At 41.1% G+C, this 19,435-nt stretch overlaps 1 protein-coding gene across 1 annotated transcript; it reads left to right on the forward strand.

The window, feature by feature from the left end:
• The first annotated feature begins 15,278 nt into the window (after positions 1-15,278).
• On the forward strand, positions 15,279-18,360 carry LOC131232719 (trihelix transcription factor DF1-like). The gene is made up of 2 exons (XM_058229157.1): positions 15,279-16,134; positions 16,766-18,360. The coding sequence occupies exons 1-2, from the start codon at positions 15,635-15,637 to the stop codon at positions 18,213-18,215; spliced, it is 1,950 nt and encodes a 649-aa protein (XP_058085140.1). The 5' UTR covers positions 15,279-15,634; the 3' UTR covers positions 18,216-18,360.
• The last annotated feature ends 1,075 nt before the right edge of the window (positions 18,361-19,435 follow it).

Here is a 19,435-nt window from a genome sequence, read left to right on the forward strand (position 1 = left end):
AATAGTTTCCGCAAGCTGGGTTTGTTCCTGTGGAAATCGGCAGAACGTCATTCTCTGTTGTTTCTTCCCTTTTTTGCCGGCTTAGGAAGGGTCAGAAATCCCTTATCCAAGGCTTAGATGGCTTGGATTGGATCTAGGTTTCTCAATTTGGACGCCCTACGCAGAAGGCCTTACGAAGTGCGATTGATTTCTCCACGTTCGTTACCGCTTGTGGAGGGAATTCGACTCCGATGTTGAGATAGGTGGGGTCCACTGCTCTGGTTGGTGGTGTGATCTGTTCCGACCACTAGTTTCATCCTACTATGTTAGTACGTGGGCTCAAATTCAGGGTGAATCCGTTTATCAGGTGGCCCACGCATGAAACTAGGGGATGGGATAAAATCCATAGTCACGCTGTTTTTGTTTCTCCATGTTACAGCATGCTGAAAGTGCTTGATTGTTCGAAATGGGTGGGTCCACTTGTGATGATATTCTGGGAGATCCACACCGTTCACCATTTTTAGCATGTTGTGTTGGGTCATGGGACTAACTATGGAGTTTATTTAAAGCTTAAGGAGCCTTATCTTGAAAATACTCCTGATTGGTGCGAAAACGAACCTGATCTTAATTAGCGGTCCATGTTCACTGATCGGGGCCCAATTTTTGGAAGGATGTGTAGTCAAGATAGGTAAATGGTTAAACAAAATTTAGTGGTTGATCGATGGTGAGAATAGTCTAAATCTAAAATGTCATCTTTTATGTCAAAAGGAAGGAACTGGCTTCAGTGTTCAACGGTGTAGGATTATAGATCGGGGTCCAAATTTTATATGATATCATAGTCATGTGAGGCCAAGGTGTGGTCTATGTTTGAGTTGCGATGGATGACAGAAAGTGGTTAGATCTGAAGGTCTAGGTTTATACAGAATTGGTAAGCTTAAAGAGGATAACTTCGCGGCTAAGTAAAGGCCTACCAAAGTGGGGTTTTTATATTTTACACTTGGTCCCTATGATAGCTAATCCAAGTCGTTCATATGAATGGAAACATTCTACTACAACTACCTACGAGTTTTTCTCATTTGATGGAGACCAAAACCAATGGTTAAGGGCTGATTTGTCAATTGGGTCACTTTTATGATGATCTAATAGCTGAAAATTGACATGTATGGTTAATTTATGATAATTACGCTTGGTATAAAATTTCATATGAAATGGATCATGAGAACCATGTGATTTTGAATTCAAGGGTATAGGTTAGTGACATTTTTGTAATGATTGCTAATCTAAGAGTTTTGTGAAATCTAATGGTTCTACATTTTTATTTTTATTTTTTATTTTTATTTTTACTAAAAGGTGGAACTGGGCCACCGAACTTGTATTAATTAAACAAGGATGTACAGTCATTCGAGCGGACCCCAATAAAAAGGACTGGGCCTCGCCTATCATATACCGAAACAATCGCAGAAGAAATACCAAGAACGCTACGGACACTAGCTAGAAATAGCCCCAAAACTCAGCTACTATCACCACCCGCCCACTAAAAAAAACCAAAGAAAATCAAGCCCGTAAATTACCCAACCCTGCCTTGTCAAGAACCATGGCACCCCTAATCTTTGTCGGCAACTCCTATCGGGATCTATAGAACTTGTTGGCACACTCTTCGCTTGTCATCCTTGCTAGTGCATCAACCACCGCATTTCCCTCACGGAATATATGACTGAAAGAGATGTTGAGGGATCTACTAAAAAGGTGGATGGCCCCAATCCTATACCAAATTCTCCATGGACAATGAGCCGATGGATCGGATGTTGGCCCCACCACGAGCTTCGAGTCAGATTCTACGTCAATATTTGAGAAGCCTAGCTTTTGACATAACACTATTCCATCAAGCATAGCCTGGGCCTCCGCTATAGTGTTGGAAGCAAACCCATAATATCTATGAAAAGCAAATATAAGCTTGGCCATGTTGGATATGCGCGTAACATCTACTCCATTCATCAATTTCACTATTGCACAATTAAAACTTAAGTTGAGCAACACCACCCAAACATTGGTAATTTAACGCCCACCACTGAAACCTTTTGTAGCGGCCACCATGATGTTTATATGACTTTAACTATTGCACAATTAAAACTTGGACCATCACTTCATTTGAATAGTCAATTCATTCATCCATTATCAGTGGGCCAACATGCCAAAATCACACTGGAGTATGATCCTGACTCTTTTTAACATCGGTTGTTTTACTACAACCATCAAATTTTCAAGTCATACGTTAAGGTTATCATTAACTTATTTTTTACACCCATTTTTTGCGCTATCACGTGGACCAATCAATTTTCATCAAGTGTCGACACCACATAACCATAACTAGCGTGAAACATACTCTCATCTGAGAGTATCGTTGTTTGCACTTCTTTCGGCAATCTGATCCCTCAGAGAACTTTGGGGGAGACACAATTGATTCCCTTTGAAGAGGAAATTATCTTACATATGTATATCACCAAGATGACCCTCTTGGCACCTTATCGATGCATCATTGAAGTACTCATCCTCAGCATATAGCTTCTTCAGATAGTCGAAGCCAAACACCTCATTACTCATCGTAACAATTAGTGATGCATGATAGCTAAGTGCATCAGCCACCTTTTTTTAATGCACAGACTTGTGCTTCAAAACAAACGTGAATTCCTGCAAAAATGCAACCCATCACGAATACACACGATTCACATTAAGCAGACTATTAATAAACTTTAAGGCTTGATGGTTAGTGTAAAGAACAAACTCTCTCTAAATTAGATAATGCCACCAATATCGTAGCCTTTGAATCACTGCGTACAGCTCAAGCTCATATGTCGACCACTTCTTAAGGGCTTCGCTGAGCTTCTCACTATAAAAGGCTACTGGGTTGCCTTCGTATGATAATGCTCTTCCAATTTCGACATATGAGGTGTCACACTTAACCTCAAACAATTTATCGAAACTGGAAAGAACCAAGACTAGTGTTGTGGATAATAGATACTTGATTTTAGCAAAGCTCTTGTCAGCCTCATCAGTCCACTGAATCGGGCCTTTTTCATGCAATTTGTAATGGGTGCGACTATGAAGCTTATTTATATAAAATGATGATAAAATGTCCCCAACCCATGAAAACTCCTTACTTTATGAATTTCATCAGAATCGGCCATTCCCTGATGACTCACACCTTTTCATCATCCTCACAAAATGCTCGTGGCTGTCACAACAAATCTTAAGAACAATAAGCTATCCATTAAAAAACTGCACTTCATCAGGTTAAGGTGCAACTTATTAACTGCTAGGACCTATAACACCTACCTGAGGTTTTCTATGTACTTTGTCTCACCGTGGCGATATATCAGAATATCATCAAAATATATTACCACAAACTAGCCAATGAAGGGCTTTAATACTTGATTCATCAAATACATAAAAATGCTCAATGTATTCGATAGAACAAAGGGCATGACTAACTACTCATACAACTATTCTATGGTCTTAAATGTCGTTTTTCACTCATCACCGAGCTGGATACGAATTTGATGGTATCCACTCCTTAGTTCTAGCTTAAAGAATACTTTGGCACCTTCTAGCATATTAAGCATTTCATCCAACCAAGGTATCGGGAACTGATATTTAATGGTAATCTTGTTAATTACCCAACTGTCGACACACATGCACTAGCTCCTATTTTTCTTCGGCGTTTGTAAAGTTGACACAACACATGGGCTTATGCTCTCTCTTAAAAGACCCTAACAAATCAATTTCTCCACCTACCCCTGAAGTATCTCATACTCTTTCGAACTCATTCGATAATAAGGGCGATTAGGCAAACTAGCGCTAGGGATGAGGTCTCTGTGATGTTGGATGTCCCGCATGGGAGTCAATCCATCGGGTAACTCTTCGGGTCAAATTTCTTTAAATTCGTTCAACAATAGCCTTAAACTTAGAGGAATGTTTATGGGCTATGATTCTTCAGCCTTTACCATCATGCGTACACCTCGCTAGCTTCCTTGAATTCCTCCACAAAATCTTGAATGGTCAAGGGAGAGCTCCCCTCCACTTTAAAAGCTTCAGGGTATTTCTCTGGTGACATAGGGGCAAGGATCATCTTTCGACCATTCTTGACGAAGACGTAAACATTATCTTATCCTCGATGGGTCATATCACGGTTCGGTTGCCATGGTTGACTGAGTAACATATGATATTCTTCCTTGTTGGCCCCATCACTAAGCACTTAATCTTTATAATTCTTACCAATTGAAAATGAGATAGTAGATTGTTTAATTACCTTAGTCTCATTCACTTTTTTTATCCAAATAATCGAGTAAGGGGAAGGATGCTTTATCGTAGGTAATCGCAACTTGTCGCACCAACACCTTTGAGATGATGTTCTCGCTATTGTTACTGTCTATTATTACATCACAAATTTTGTCGTTGACGGTACACCGTGCATGGAATATATTATGTCATTGCAGGTACAACTCCTTCCTTGGAGTGTACAATAATCGCCTCACAACCAAGGATTCTCTATGATCCTCGACCAACCATTCTTCATCATCATCTCTGTAAGCCCTGTATCCTATACCCTACCGTTCCATAGACTTCCGCGGTCTTTCCAGTCGAATTTCAGTAACCTTCGACCCTTAACCGGCATTTGCGCGTGACCCTGAGTCACAATGCCATCAACCTGAGTCGACTCAACCCGAGACTTATACCCTAGCGACCGCGCCATCGCCACGGTTCCGATGCCGCGACTCGCGTGCCGATCCGATACCCTGGTTAGGAGATGTAGGTCCACGTTCGATGCGAGGAAAATGTCGCACGTATAAATTCTGAGAGAATCTCTATGACTTGTCACATCAATCAATCAATCCCATCATGTCAAGTACATGTCAAGTACACCATCACCTCTCACCCATCCCCAAGCAACCCAAAGTCAAAAGTTTCTTACACACCCATACCTTTCTTACATAATCTACCACAAAAGTCAAAAAAGGCTCTTACACCCATCACTCACCATATCAACACATCTATCACTCCATCACCCATCTCTCTCTCTCTTTTTTCAAACTCACTCCCAAGCAACAATCCCAAGCAAAGAGAGGTGCTCACGTCTAAGCCCTTCCCAAGAGAGAAAGTGATTTTTGTGGCCCACTTCTCACCCTAAGAACCATCATCCTAGTCATTCAAACCTCATCACCATCCATCAAAGTGAAGCACAAGGAGACCGGTTTTCCAACGGACCAAGAAGATCAAACGGTGGGTGCTTCTATAGACTAGTTTTTCATGTTTTCATGATAGACCAAGTGAGGCATACCAATCGATGGTATGGATCTCACTTTGGACCCTAAGATGTGGCCGATGGCTCACCTTGATTATCAATATCATTCCATGATGGGGCCATCCTCCATGGACCCCATCATGACATTTACTTTCTAGTTTGGAAAGGGGTCATCTAGACCTTCTATTTCGATGGAGAAAGGAATCCCCACCGTTGATCTTTGATTTGATGGGCCCACATGTATTAGAACCCACTTGATGTATGATTGATTGCAAGGGAGGGCCCATAATGTTGGGGTCCCTCCATCATGCGTGTCCCACTCTCTCTTTCTCTCTCTCTCTCCCTCTCTTTTTCAATTTTCTTTTCTTGTGTTAATATGGTCATGTGGCCCATCAGGATGGACCCCACCATGAAGCATGTATTTTATCCAAGCCATTTATAAGTGGGGCCCACTTTAAATGTGTTGTACCCACACCATCCATCATTTGGTGGCCCACCTAAGCAGGGCCCACCTCAATGCATGTGTAACGTCAAACCGTCCAACGTCCAAGGACGCTGGACAAAAGGGAAAACACAAATTTTAGCTTGTTTCCAAGCTTATGGGGTGGCCCACTCATATAGGCCCCACCTTGATGTATGTATTCAATCCACGTCGTCCATTCCTTTACCAAGCTCATTTTAGGCGTTGATCCGAAAGATGGGGCCAATTCGACTTTCAGGCGGGCCATAGCATAGCAAATAGCGAGTTCACCGTTGAAATATCCCCCCGTCGTTTCTATACCCTAAAATATATTGAATATTGGGGTTGTTTGGCTTGTCTTGAGATATGGGAAGCAATGGCAGGGTTGGATTCTTCCAATGCGGGCCCCACGCACGAAAAAGCTTAGAAAAACCTATTTAAAAAAAATAAGCAAATAGACACGCATACGTCCTGGTGCACTGGATGTCCACAGGTAGGAACCCACGGCTCCATCTGTGGGCCCCACCATGATGTATATTTGTCATCCAACCCGTTCATTGGGTGGGCCCCTTCCTGAAGTGGGCCCCCTCCAAAAAATCAACCACATCCAGCGCTCAGGTGGCCCACATCATAGGAAACAGCAGTGAGTAAATGTCTGCCATTGAAACCCTTTTCTATGTCACAGAATTTTTGGATTCAATATGAAATTTGTTTTTACTCTTCGTCCAGGTCTCTGTGACCGTATGGGCAGATTGGATGGCATACAAACATTGTGGTGGGCCCACTTGGGACCCACAATAATACATGTGTTTTATTTCCACCCCCCAGGGACGGTGGAACCCACTATGGGGTATGTGTTTTATACATGCCGTCCACCCATTCCATAGGGATAGGGTGTCCCACTGCTGTTGACATCAGCAGGGTCTGTGGGACCCACCATGATGCATGGGTTGCACCCAATCCGTCCAACCATCTTAGAAGCTCATTTTTATGGAATGTGCTAAGGAATGAGTCAGATCTATAGTTCAAGTGGACCCCACTTTGGTATATGTATGGGGCCCATCTTAAGTTATTTGTGGCCGTCCATTGAGACCCCACTTTGGTATATGTATGGGGCCCATCTTAAGTTATTTGTGGCCATCCATTAAGACCCCACTTTGGTATATGTATGGGGCCCATCTTGAGTTATTTGTGGCCGTCCATTGAGACCCCACCTTGATATATGTATGAGGCCCATCTTGGTTTATTTGTAGCTCATCCGTTGAGGCCTACCCTGATATATATGAGGCCCATATGATTAGGCTCATCTTGAGGTAGTTATGGCCTATCCATTGAGGCCCACCTGATATACATATGGCCCATGTGATGCGGCCCATTTGTTGTATCTAAGGCCCATGGGTCGAGGCCCAATTGGATGTACTCAAGTCCATTACAATGTGTGACCCTACCATGGTTTGAGTAATGATGTTTATGGCGGTCATGCCTTGGGAGCAATGATGGTTTGACGTCCACATTATAAGAATAATGTTGGTTAAATGTCCACATTATAATTCTCCTTAGGGCCTATTGTTAGGCCAATACTTGTAAGCCGCCTAGGCCCATCTACGTGATGAACATAATACATCACTATATAGCGTGTTAGTATAGTTCCATAATCATGATCATATGCATCATGTGTGTGCTTGATATGTGAAGTGACTGATCATAGCATATGTCTTCGGGTAGATTGTTTATGGGCTACCAGATAAGCGGTGTTGCCCTACATGAGCGCACGATACGCGTAGGATTGCTGCATGACTGGATAGTGTGATTCATGCATTCACATTGTGTGATATGGTACTATACGCCCCAGCGATATCAAGGTTGTAGCCTCCACAGGCATATCGTGGTTGACAGATTGGATATCGAAAATCTTGTTCTACATGGGGTGCTATAGATATCCCTGGGTGAAAGTCTCTAAACCCTTATGGTACCAAGAGGTTGCTCCAACGTCTAGACTGAGTGGGTACAGGAGCACCGAGTGCCGATTACCAGATGGCCGCGCTTTCCACTATGTCGTGGTCGGTTGGAAGGGGGTGCGGCCTTACCCGCCCGAGAGGAGGGGGAAAAGCTACACTGAGTTTGACCAGCTCGAGTAATGGGTCCGCTATTGACGAGCCGAGCCCGATATTAGCAGGTAAATAGTGAGGTCTCTTCCACTCACCTTATTGCGCATGATGGGGCGGCAATCTGGTTGGAGTGTACTAGACCCCGGTAATATTTTAGAGTTGAGTTGTATTGATATGTGGACTTAGATGAGAATTCGCATGCTTGAGTTGCATTTCGCACCGCATGGCCTTGGTATGGCCGACATCATCCATGCCTCGCATTGCATAGCCTTGGTACGGCTAATGGCATTCAGGGATTCATCAGCATATTTCGCATTACTCTGATACTGCATAATTGTATTACTACCTTACGCACACACTTATACCACCCTCTAAGCTTTCTATAAGCTTATGCACGACCGTTGCGTGCAGGTGACGTTGGACCGCAGTAGAGCTGAGGCAGGAGCACATACAGATCATCTTGGAGCTTTTGTCCATTATCATTGTATTTTCCTTTATGCTCATTGTACTTGTAAAGTTTTTTATCATAATGAAAATGTGATGGAGTTTTTGGTTTTTGTTTGTGTGTTATGTCTTTAGTTATGCTTATTACGAATCAAACTGATGTTGAAAATTCTCCTGGTAGTATCCCAGGATCGGAACCTGACGAATGGGCGTTAAGAGTCGAGAATGGGGTTCTACAGAAGCTATCAGTGCCAGATTCGGCGATTAAAAATTTTGTGAGCCCGGTTTCCGAGTTTAGGGGCGTGACATTCTCCCTCTTCAATGACTTATTTATCCTCATCAAATCCAAGGTCATCTTCCACTACCCCACCTTCAGTGCCCCCTTCGTTAATGGCTAAGTGGGCTACAGGGCGTTAAGGGCAGGTGCTTGATAAATGGTCTGGTTGGCTACAATGGTAACAATTGTTTGGCCTTAGTCGACCATAATAATTTGAAATCCTACTCGAACCCGTTGTTTTGGGTGCTATACGTTAAGGCCTATATGAACTACTTCCTATGTCATGATTTGTGGTTGTAGAAGGTTGATGACACCCTCTTACTGGTTCCTTTCCTTTGGCCAGTGCTGAATCCTGCATGGGGACTTGTCATGGGGGGGCAAGTCAAAGGATAAGGCCAAGTAAGACTCTTGCAAGTTGTTTTTCACCCTATCTGCCAAATAAACCGCTTCAACGATGGTCCCAACCATGAGCATCTGAACTCAGTGTTAAGTGTCAAATATTGCATATTTTTTCCTATTTATATCTTGGTTTTATGAACATGATACTGCTCAATGTTATATTTTATACATGTTTGTGTTGCAAGGTGAATCTGAGAGCTTGGATTGAAAAGAATGTTAAAAGCATGGATTTGATGCTCAAGAATCACCAAAGCAAAGGATAGATCTTAGGAGAACAATATTGAAGAATTCACAAGCTAAAGATCTAAGGAAATCAAGTGAGGAATGAAGAAAATTGAAGATTTAAAGTGAATTTATGTGGTTCTGGGCTAGCCTAAGCTCTGGCTCGACCAACCTTGGATCTAGCTCGATTAATCTAAGAAACTTCGACTCGAACTCCAGCAACATCATCTTTTAAATTCGTGCGATCCTTGACTAGTCGAGGATGACCTTCGACCAGTCGAAGATTGCCTTCAACTCGTCTAAAGTTACGCAGATTTTGCGCAGACTGCGTAAATTTGAGGCGGTTTCCAAATTTTTTCAACTCAGTGTGAAAGTTGGAGTTCGTTAACTATAAATAAGAGTTCCTAAGATGCTCCAAAGTATCTTCTAGGGTTTAAGGAGGGGAGAAAAAGTGTGGAGAGCCGCCACCAAGAGTTTTTCTTCTTCCATAGTTATTTTTCTTAAAAGATTTTAGTTCAATCATGTCTATGGTTGGCTAAACCTCTTAACTAAGGCTAAGGTGAAGCTTATAGCGTGATTGGGATGTTTATTTTTCTTTGATTCATGGTTTTTATATTAAACTTCATTAATTTCTAGTTGATTTTAAGGAATACTTTCAATTTTCAATGGTTTGTTGTGAATTAAATTACAGTAGATCTGTGATAGCTTTGAGCATCTTCTTTTCTTATTTGAGTTTGTGGGATTGGTAAATCCTATTGTTTGCCATTGTCTCCTGGGCATGATTGGGTGATGGAATCCCTTCCAATCTTCACAATTCTATTCTATTGAGGCTAGAATCAATGAGAAGTTCAGAGATTTGATTATCTCTCTTTCTTCAACTGGATAAGATAGGACTCTAATTCCAGTTGGATCTCCTAAATCAAGTGAAGTAGCATCCTAAGAGCTATAAGTGGATCCTTGGCACCCTAGTTCCCACCTTTAAATTCACAAGTTTCAATTACAAATTCACAATTACTCTTTTAAATAATTTCAGATTTAGTTTTAGATTTATTTTTAGTTCTACTTCTAGTTACTTTAAAAAATGTATGAGATTAGCCCCTGTGGATTCGACCTTCGTCTCACCGAGATTATTACTACATCGCGACCCTACACTTGGGGTTGTGCACACTCGGTCCTAATTTTTTTATCATAAACTACCTATGAGCTGTGCTATCTTATACGATTCAGTCTCTGACAAATCATTCCACGTTGCCAACCACTAGAATTCTTCGATGTAATATATGACGGTTCAATTCCTCTGCCAATAATTTTAGTATTGTTAGAATAATACTTACTCGTAAACACTGAGGAAAAATCGTGATCGAAGAAGGCATCTTATCCACGACCATGATTGGATGTGCGCCTTGTTCTGTCGAGCATGTGAGAGTTGTAATTGCTCTCAATATATAGAAGTACCAAATTTCAATTTTAACACAACCAATTTCACTTTCTTATATTCCGACACGTCCATGTAATCAAAATATCTCTCTACTTCGGCTAACCAATCGAGAAAGGCTTATATATGTAGTAAGTCATTAGAACCGCAAAGTTTAGCCTTATCTTGATAGTCTCTTTCAGTAGGATCTAGTCGATCATCTCCATGGACCAACCATTGGGCAACAACACCACCGACATCCTCGTTGTTGGAGCTTGACCCATCTAGGATACCTCTACAATTTACCTTTGGAAGCACTCTATGAAAATTGGAGTTGTGTCATATAGTGATCATGGGCGGCTGCGCATCACCTTAGGCTCGGGGTGAAATTAGCGCTTCGCAATACAGTCGAGAGTTGCCTGTAACCCTTGCATGGCCAACTGACCTTGCCAATGGAAAGTTTCTGTTCTTTCCAACAGATAACGAATTCTTGTATCATCGTCCGTTGAATTTTGATCCATTTTATCGTTAGTTGCCATCAGCTCAAGGGAAGTCCTCGCTCTGATACCACTTGATGCAAGGATGGACATGATGAGGACGATCATCGTCTTCCTCAAGGGATATCTACTCTAAACCCACAGAGCTCTCTGGATTCCTCAAAGAGCTTCCTCAAATCCACGAGGGATAAAAGTAGAAATAATTTCTAATAAATTGATTGATGATAAAAATGAAATATCAATCCTTTAAATAATGAGCTCAAACCTAGGATAGAGTTTTAGACTCAAACTCCAACTAAAACACCTTTAAAATGTGACTTACTATAAATAGTAAACTTACTATTTATAAACAACCTCCATTCCTACTAGACTTCATGGTTTTTGGCCAAAAATAATAAGTGTCCAATTTAGCCTAACCATGTTATTCTCTTGATTTTTGTAAACCCTCTTCATGTTGGGCATGACTTCTACAACTCAAATAATTAAAAGTTATACTTGAACTCAAACTTACTGTTAATAGTAAAAATGAAAATAAATGGGACTTTTGATATTCGAACTAGCATGGGCAACCCGGCATAGCAAAGTTGGTTGGCTAAAGTAGCTTTTCGTACCCTAAAATCATATATGATATGTCAAAAAATTCATCTGGATTTGCGAGATATGACTATTTTAAGGTTCTGATGGTCTGGATCATTTTCACCTCCGATCCTGCCTTATCTTCTCCATTTTTGCCATGAAAGTGTCTACAACCCGCTCTTCATCAAATCTTAATCGTTGACTGTAGTTTTTAGGGTGTAGCCCGCCACTATTACCAACATGGTAGGACCAACAAATAAGGTCCGGATCTCCCGTATGAAGAGAACTTGCATTGGTTTATAAATGATGATGATTGGTAACTCATGGAGTCTGTGGTGTCCAAATTAGGGCCCCAATGCCAATGGACCATTTCACCCACATCATGTGAACGAGCAATGTCAACCATCTCAGATGAGGTTAGACTAGTGTGTTTATTTTTAACAAACCATTTGATAACCACTAATTGAATGGTTAGGATCATCTCATCAGTGTAAATTTTACAGTACGCCCCCACCCACAGTGAGGATAGTCCAGATTAACTGTATGATGCAATGTATATGGTGGATTAGTGCAACATTCTAATAAAATGTGGCAAATGCAAAATCTTACCCATCGTCATCAAAGAAGAATTCGTTTTGCCTCCTTCCAGCTCATGCTAATCCATCGTGTTTCATCATATGGTCACGTGTGGTGTGTGTGGCATGTCAAAATTGATAGACTGATACATCGAATGTGATTGTATATGACCGAAATTTAAGAAGATCAGTCACCTATTAATTCACTCACAAAATAAGTATAAGATAATCAGGCGATTATCAGAAAGCAGGGTTCTTCCTCTGAAGATAAGATACACCTTGGCTTCCGTGCAAAAGGACTTTTATAAGTGGAAAGAGTCAAACAAAAACGAAATACTTACAGTCAATCACATGAAGTAACTATAAAATGCCTTTTGAAAGATAAATTAATTATATTGATGCTAAGAATGGTCTAATGCAAAAGCATAAACTTGAAGTATAATTAAAAATTACTGCTACTCCTAAAATAGATCTAAGCTATAATAATGATAAAGAAATATAATTTTGATAAGATAAATTTAATTAGTTTGTTGAATTAGTATGAGATAACTTACTTTGTTGAATTCTTCCACTATTGTTCCGGCTTCTCTTCAGGCGTTTCTTTTTTTAATTGATGGTTATGGCAATTGAATCATTGCCACGTTGGTCTTTTAAAATTTTCCTTCTCTTCTTAACATGTGTCTTTTTAATTATTATTTTTTTCCATTATATCAATTTTTGCCTCTTTAAACTTCTCAGACATGCTTCGTAACGTGTATCATCCAGCTCAACCTTAGTTGTGCTTTCATATAAGACATTACAATTTTTTTTTTAATATCTTCAGGATGCTATATATTTTGATTGTAACGACTGATACCTTTTTAATTGGATATTTCAGAAATAATTTTAAAAAAAATAAGGTACACCAGTACGAAGAGAACAGCACATCTTCTTGGAGTAGGTATGCACGGACCACAGCACACAAGTCCCTCGTAATGGATTGCCTGACCTTTGGTATTTACAATATCGAATTGTTGAAACAAATTTGAACGATCCACAGTAAACCTAACGAATGCATGGTCGTAATCATCCCTTCAATTCTGGTATTAGATGGGCCATCCACGTTAACTCCCAGAAGATGGACAGTTCCAATCATCCATACATTTCAATGGGCCACGAGGGGCAACACGTGACGGTGAATCACGCCCTTTCATTTCCAACTTCTTAGTTGGGACTTGGAAAGTTATTTGATACTCTCTCGATGTGCATGATATGCAGGCACTCAGAATGGTACAAGTGGCACTCATTAACTCAATTTAAACCGTCCAAGTTACGATACCCACTGTAGATAGTCCGTAAGCCCAAAATCAGATGAATAACTTCTGATTAGTGGAAAATTGCTCGCAACAATAGGACCGTTGGCTGTGCTTCGTTTTAACCGTCCATGAAATGTCCACTAATATTCTAGCTAGGGGATCAAAAAAATGTCTAATTTCGGTTATAAACTAACTGCTTTGTGGACATAATTTGGACGGTTTAAAATGGGGCGCTTATGTTACACATATACAATTTCTTAGTATCTGCATATCGACTATTACATTCCGTTGGAGTATCGGTATTTTTTTCTCTCGATGATGCTTCTCTACCCAAAGCTGACGTCGCATGGCAATCCTCGCCCATTTCCTCCAAGAATTATTAAAGCAATTCTCGCGTAAGAGTTCGAAGAAGCTATTCGCAGCCCATGTGTCAATATCATTAACAAGTGCTGGATCGTTTCCATCCTGAGGTGAGAGCCACCTTTGATATTTTGGACACAAAAATCCATCATGCGGTTAATAACTGTGTCACTGACAAACGCCTGGCACTCGGATGTGTGGACAAGAGACACTTACGCCACACGGTCCTCTGCTCTAGTCCATAACAGAAAACTCGGGTTTCAGCGTTGGGTCATTAGTCAGGTGATCCCACGAGTCTGATGAACATTTAAGGAAAGAAATACATTAATGGTCTACGTTTCAATATAAAATATGTTAGATTGTTGGGTAGGATCTTCCAGTTCAAGAGTATTATTTATGAATAGTCCATCCATCGCAGGACTAAACAAACTAATGGTCTGGATTACCTCAACATCGTCCTTCCTTATTAGAACTGAAACCAGAGTACACTGTGCAAAGCCCAGGATCGAGTTCGTATAAAAATTCTTTTAAATCGAGACGCGGATCCGAAGTAATTTGTGACGGCTTTTACCTCCCTCCGCGCGACTGAAATTCTGCGTGCGTCTCTACTCACTGGGGCTCACTTTCTAAACATTCAAATGATCGGAACCATTCATGTTGTGAAATATATGCTATAAGTACGGTGATATTAAAACTATACTGCATGGATGATGAAGACCATCTCTGTCTGTAGAAATGAGTTTAGAACAATGAAAATAAAAAATTCAATGGATCACATTAATCAAAAGTTAGGATCATCAAAGAAGCGTAACTACGTAATATAAGTTATCTGTGGTATTAACGGTAACATTTGCGGTTGAGATCATTGGACCGTCTCATCATGTGGGCCCCAGTGGGTGGCAACACAGATCACGAGTCGCGACAGGGGCAAAAAAACCTACGTAAATTTTCTTTCCTCTCTCCCTCACAGGGATTATAAAATATACGCAACTCGAGGGTTTGCTCTTTATACACGCGTTTTCATTTCTGAAATGTGGGGCCCATTTTTCGGTCATCTAGACCGTTGTTCCGTTGCATCATACGGATGATGGATTATGTTAAAGAATCTACCTCATTGAAAGATCCTAACCATAAAATTGAGACCATTATAGTTCGAAAGTCGACCATTTCAATTTCAACCGTCTATTTTTAGGCCAGAATCAATGCCCAAGATAATCCCATAAAAGATTTTTTCTGAGTAGGAGGCATCAACGGCGGGACGCAACCGATCAGAGTTCTGATGACCGAACCATGATACCCATTTATCAGAAATTAAAGAATGGTGGGCCCACTAGCAGAGCCTCGGGTCTCGGATCATATAATTCATATACCAACACACAGAGAGAGGAAAAGGAAGAAAGGAAAAACAAAAACCCTAGTTGTACTTTTTCTGGCTTTTCTTCCTTCCTTTCTATCTTCCCATCTTTCACTCTAGCAACAAGAAATCGTAGGTTTTGGGCTTTTGAACAGATTGTAATAGGTTTAGAAGCCGTGAGAATCTGCTTGTCTCCCAGCAACGAGAAGCTGAAGCAGTAGAAAAAAGAAGAGGAACTGAATCCGTACTCCAGTAGCTTACTTGCACCACCAAACATATGCCAAGCTCTGCCGTTGATTCTATCCACATGACCCATCTTCAAAACAAGAGTAAAAGAGCTGATTGAAGACCCTAAAACAGATCAGAGAGAGAGAGATGCAGTCTGGTTATGGAGTTCCAGAGATTCAGCAATTCATGGTGGACAGCTGTTGTTCTTCTCTGTTATCTATCTCCCATGAAAGCTCCCATCCACAAAAGCATCTCCAGCAGCAGCAGAACCATCAGCAGCAGCAGCAGCAGCAGCAGCAGAGACTTCTTCCTTTTCATCCCTTCCCAATAACACAGCACTTCTTCCAGCAGAACTACCAATTCCAAGCCTTTCAGCAGCAGCAGCAACGGCGACTGCACCAGCAGCTTGGCCTCGAGCAAGAGCCTGGCCCACCCGAGAACTTGAATTCGCCTTCCGGGGTCGTCGGCCCTTTCATCACTGCGAATTTCAAGCTGGCGGTGAATGAGAACAGCAGCGGCCATGATCCAATGCTTAGCGGCAGCAGAGGTGGAGGAGGAGAAGATGATTCAGAAAGTCGAGCCGCGGGTGTCGCCGTTCTTCCATGGCAGCATAGAGAAGAAGATTCTGCCATTAAAGAACCTTTCTGGTAATAAAAACTCTCCCTTTCCTGAACTGAGTTTTTTGTTTTTTATTGAAATAAATCAGGTTTTTGAAGATTCTTCAACCTCAGTTGAGATAGATCTGAAATGGGTTTCTATAAAAAGTTTGAAAACACAGTAAAAGAAGCCCACCAAATGATTATTTACCATTTCTATCCCTCTTTTTTCTCCTTTTTCTTTCATATGAATGCAATGAAGATTTCGTTGAGCTGCTGCAGCTGCTGATTTCAGCATGTGATTTGCTCAATGAGATGGGGTTTTCTTTTTCTTTTCTTTTCTTTTTTTTTTTTTTTAATTTCCTTCTTCTTTTTTTTTCTCCTTCTGCTGTGATTCCTGGAAGAGAAAAGGTTCGTGAATAGGAGAAGAAAATACAAAAAGCTACTGATTCTTCAGACTCGCTTTTTAGATCACGGGAGATAGAGAAGACATTGGTTGTTTTCTTCGAGAAAAGATGCTTATGTTTGCATCTTCCCGACGTGGGAATTTCAATTTCCCTTTTTTTAATAAAAAAAATATATATAGAGATTCGTTGATATATTTTAACCTGAACTGATTTTCATGAGCTTCTTATTCTTCTCTTTCTTTTCTCCTTTTTAATTCTTCTTCTTTTTGTTGAAGGAAACCTTTCGATATAGAATTCATCAACAAACACAACAAAAGATGCAAAGAGAAGGTTGAGAGCCCAAGCAAATTATCCAAAAAAGGGGATGAAGGGAATGAAAACGAAGAAGGTAAGAGCAGTGCCAGCAATTTCGGACTCTTTGGTGAGCTTGAAGCCATCTACGCCCATGGCAGCAGCGGTGGTGGTGGCAACACCCAAGCAGGCTCCGGGTCAGCTCTTACCGGCGACAACCACCCTACATCTGCCGCAGCACAGGGACCCACAGGCGGGCCACGGAGCAGCAGCATTGATCATGGGTCGGAGACGTCAGCCGGAGAAGAAGCCTCTTTGAAGAAGCTTCAAAAGATCCGAAGAAGGAAGAAGAGAAAGCAGATGAGTTCAATTGCTGCCTTCTTTGAGACCCTTGTCAAACAGTTGATAGATCATCAGGAGAGCCTGCACCAGAAGTTTCTGGAGGTGATGGAAAGGAGAGATCAGGAGCGTATGGATAGGGAGGAGAATTGGCGGCAGCAAGAGGCGGAAAAATCGAGCCGTGAGGCCATGGCAAGAGCTCAAGAACAAGCTATTGCCGCTAGTAGAGAGGCTGCCATAGTTTCCTTCTTGGAGAAAATCACAGGCGAAAGCATCAATCTTCCAACAACAGCAAAGACTCAGTTCTCAATTCGGTCCCAATTCCATGAAGAATCTCAGAAAGAAGAAAACCACGTCGAACAATCCAATGTCGTCAACACCACCATCACCACCAATGAGAACACAAACAACAACAACAACAACAACAACAACAATATCAACAGCTTGAATACAAGGAGATGGCCTAAAGCAGAAGTCCAGGCCTTGATTCGAGTTCGAAGTGGGTTGGAATCAAGGTTCCAAGAACCAGGCCTAAAAGGACCTCTCTGGGAAGAAGTAAGCTCTTCAATGGCGGCATTGGGATACCAAAGGAGTTCCAAGAGGTGCAAAGAGAAGTGGGAAAACATTAATAAATACTTCAGGAAGACCAAAGACAGTGCAAAGAAGCGTTCCCAACACTCCAAGACCTGCCCTTACTTCCATCAACTGGATCAACTCTACTCCAAATCACTCAAGCCGTCGGTTGTCTCTGCCACTGCTGAGAGAAAAGATAATTCAGAGTTACTAGATTCCATTGTTGTCCCGACGGATCCCGGCAGCGGGCAAAACCCAAATATTGAATTTGTTCAAGAGCAGCTCGGAATGCACTCTAGCTTCAAATTCCATGAAATGGGGTCTGTGAGATTGGATTTCTGCGATGGTAATGCTAAGGCCAGGAATGAGCTGTTTGGATTTGAGCAGGAAGAAGAGAATGAAGATGAGGAGGATGAGGAAGGTGAGGATGATGAAGATGAGGAGGAAGGAGAAGGAGAAGGAGAAAATCAAGAACATGTGAGAGAGGAGCATCCACAAAAGTCTGTGTTCTTTTCGCCTTGAGTAGTAGATTCAATGCCAGTTCTCTTGTCTGCGACTTTTGAGTTTTGAGTATCACCATCAACCATGAAATTCTGCATATTTATGATAGATAGATGGATAGATAGAGTATATTCCAATAATGAAATAAATGAATGAATTGGCAGTATATTTGAAAGTTCTATTCATTTTTGCCTCTTTATCAAAGCAAGAACACTGGAGATTTCTTCTTCTTCCTTTTTTTATTTTTATTTTTATTTTTATTTTATTTTTTTGGCTCTTTCTTATCTCTTGTTTGATGATTGTAATACACAAACCTAGTTCTCTTTACGCTACGATTTGAATACATTGATGTGTATTCTTCATTTTGAGAGGATCTCTGTTGTGGGGGTTTTTTTTTTTTTTTTCCTGTTGTTTATTGTATTTGAAATTCAAGAACATAGTCTGTATGAAAGAAGACAAATCAAAAAGCTACTTGAGCAGTGTTCTTGTCTAACACTCGTATAATCTAGGAGATGCTGAAACATGCAATTTATTAGTTATTATATAATGCTCGGGTCAGTCTTTCAGTTTATACACGTGGGCCCATGGTTTAGGGACCCTGAACGTTGATATGATGGACCTCATCATGGATGGTCCATGCCAAAACTCCCCAAAATTATAAGAACCTAAGCATCGGAAATGTGGTCTTTCACTGTATTATATTTCTTTATCGATCATCTATTTAGAGGCTAGGGTTTTTCCATCTGAGAGATTTTTGGCTCATGGGCCACTGACAGTGGGGCCCAAAATACCAACGGTTTGGATCACTGAACACTTGGCCCCACTTGTTCAATACAATTGCTGGGCGCACTTTTTTTCTATAATAACTTATTTATTTACGTGGACTTCGTCCAATTATCCAAACTGTAGACATCGTGGACCCACTGTCAATGGCCCATGTAACCAAAAAATACCTGATGGATGGCCTGGAAAATTAAGAAAATAAACAACGGTTCACCTTCATCTGAACACTGAAGATATGGTGCTTAAGATATTCTGATGCTGTATAGTTTCGGTGCATGGAAGATCCACAGTGGAATAATGCTCCACATCAATGGTTCGGATCACTAATCCATTGGCCACGCTGGAGGAAACTTGAAATCCGAGCCTCATGATTTTTATTCGTATTTAATCTGTCCTGCCATGCATGATGCAATCAAAATATGTGGTTATACATGCTTCTGTTTGTTTAATTGATGGTG

This window comes from Magnolia sinica, chromosome 18 (genome assembly GCF_029962835.1).
Source record: "Magnolia sinica isolate HGM2019 chromosome 18, MsV1, whole genome shotgun sequence".
NCBI classification, from domain to species: Eukaryota; Viridiplantae; Streptophyta; class Magnoliopsida; order Magnoliales; family Magnoliaceae; genus Magnolia; species Magnolia sinica.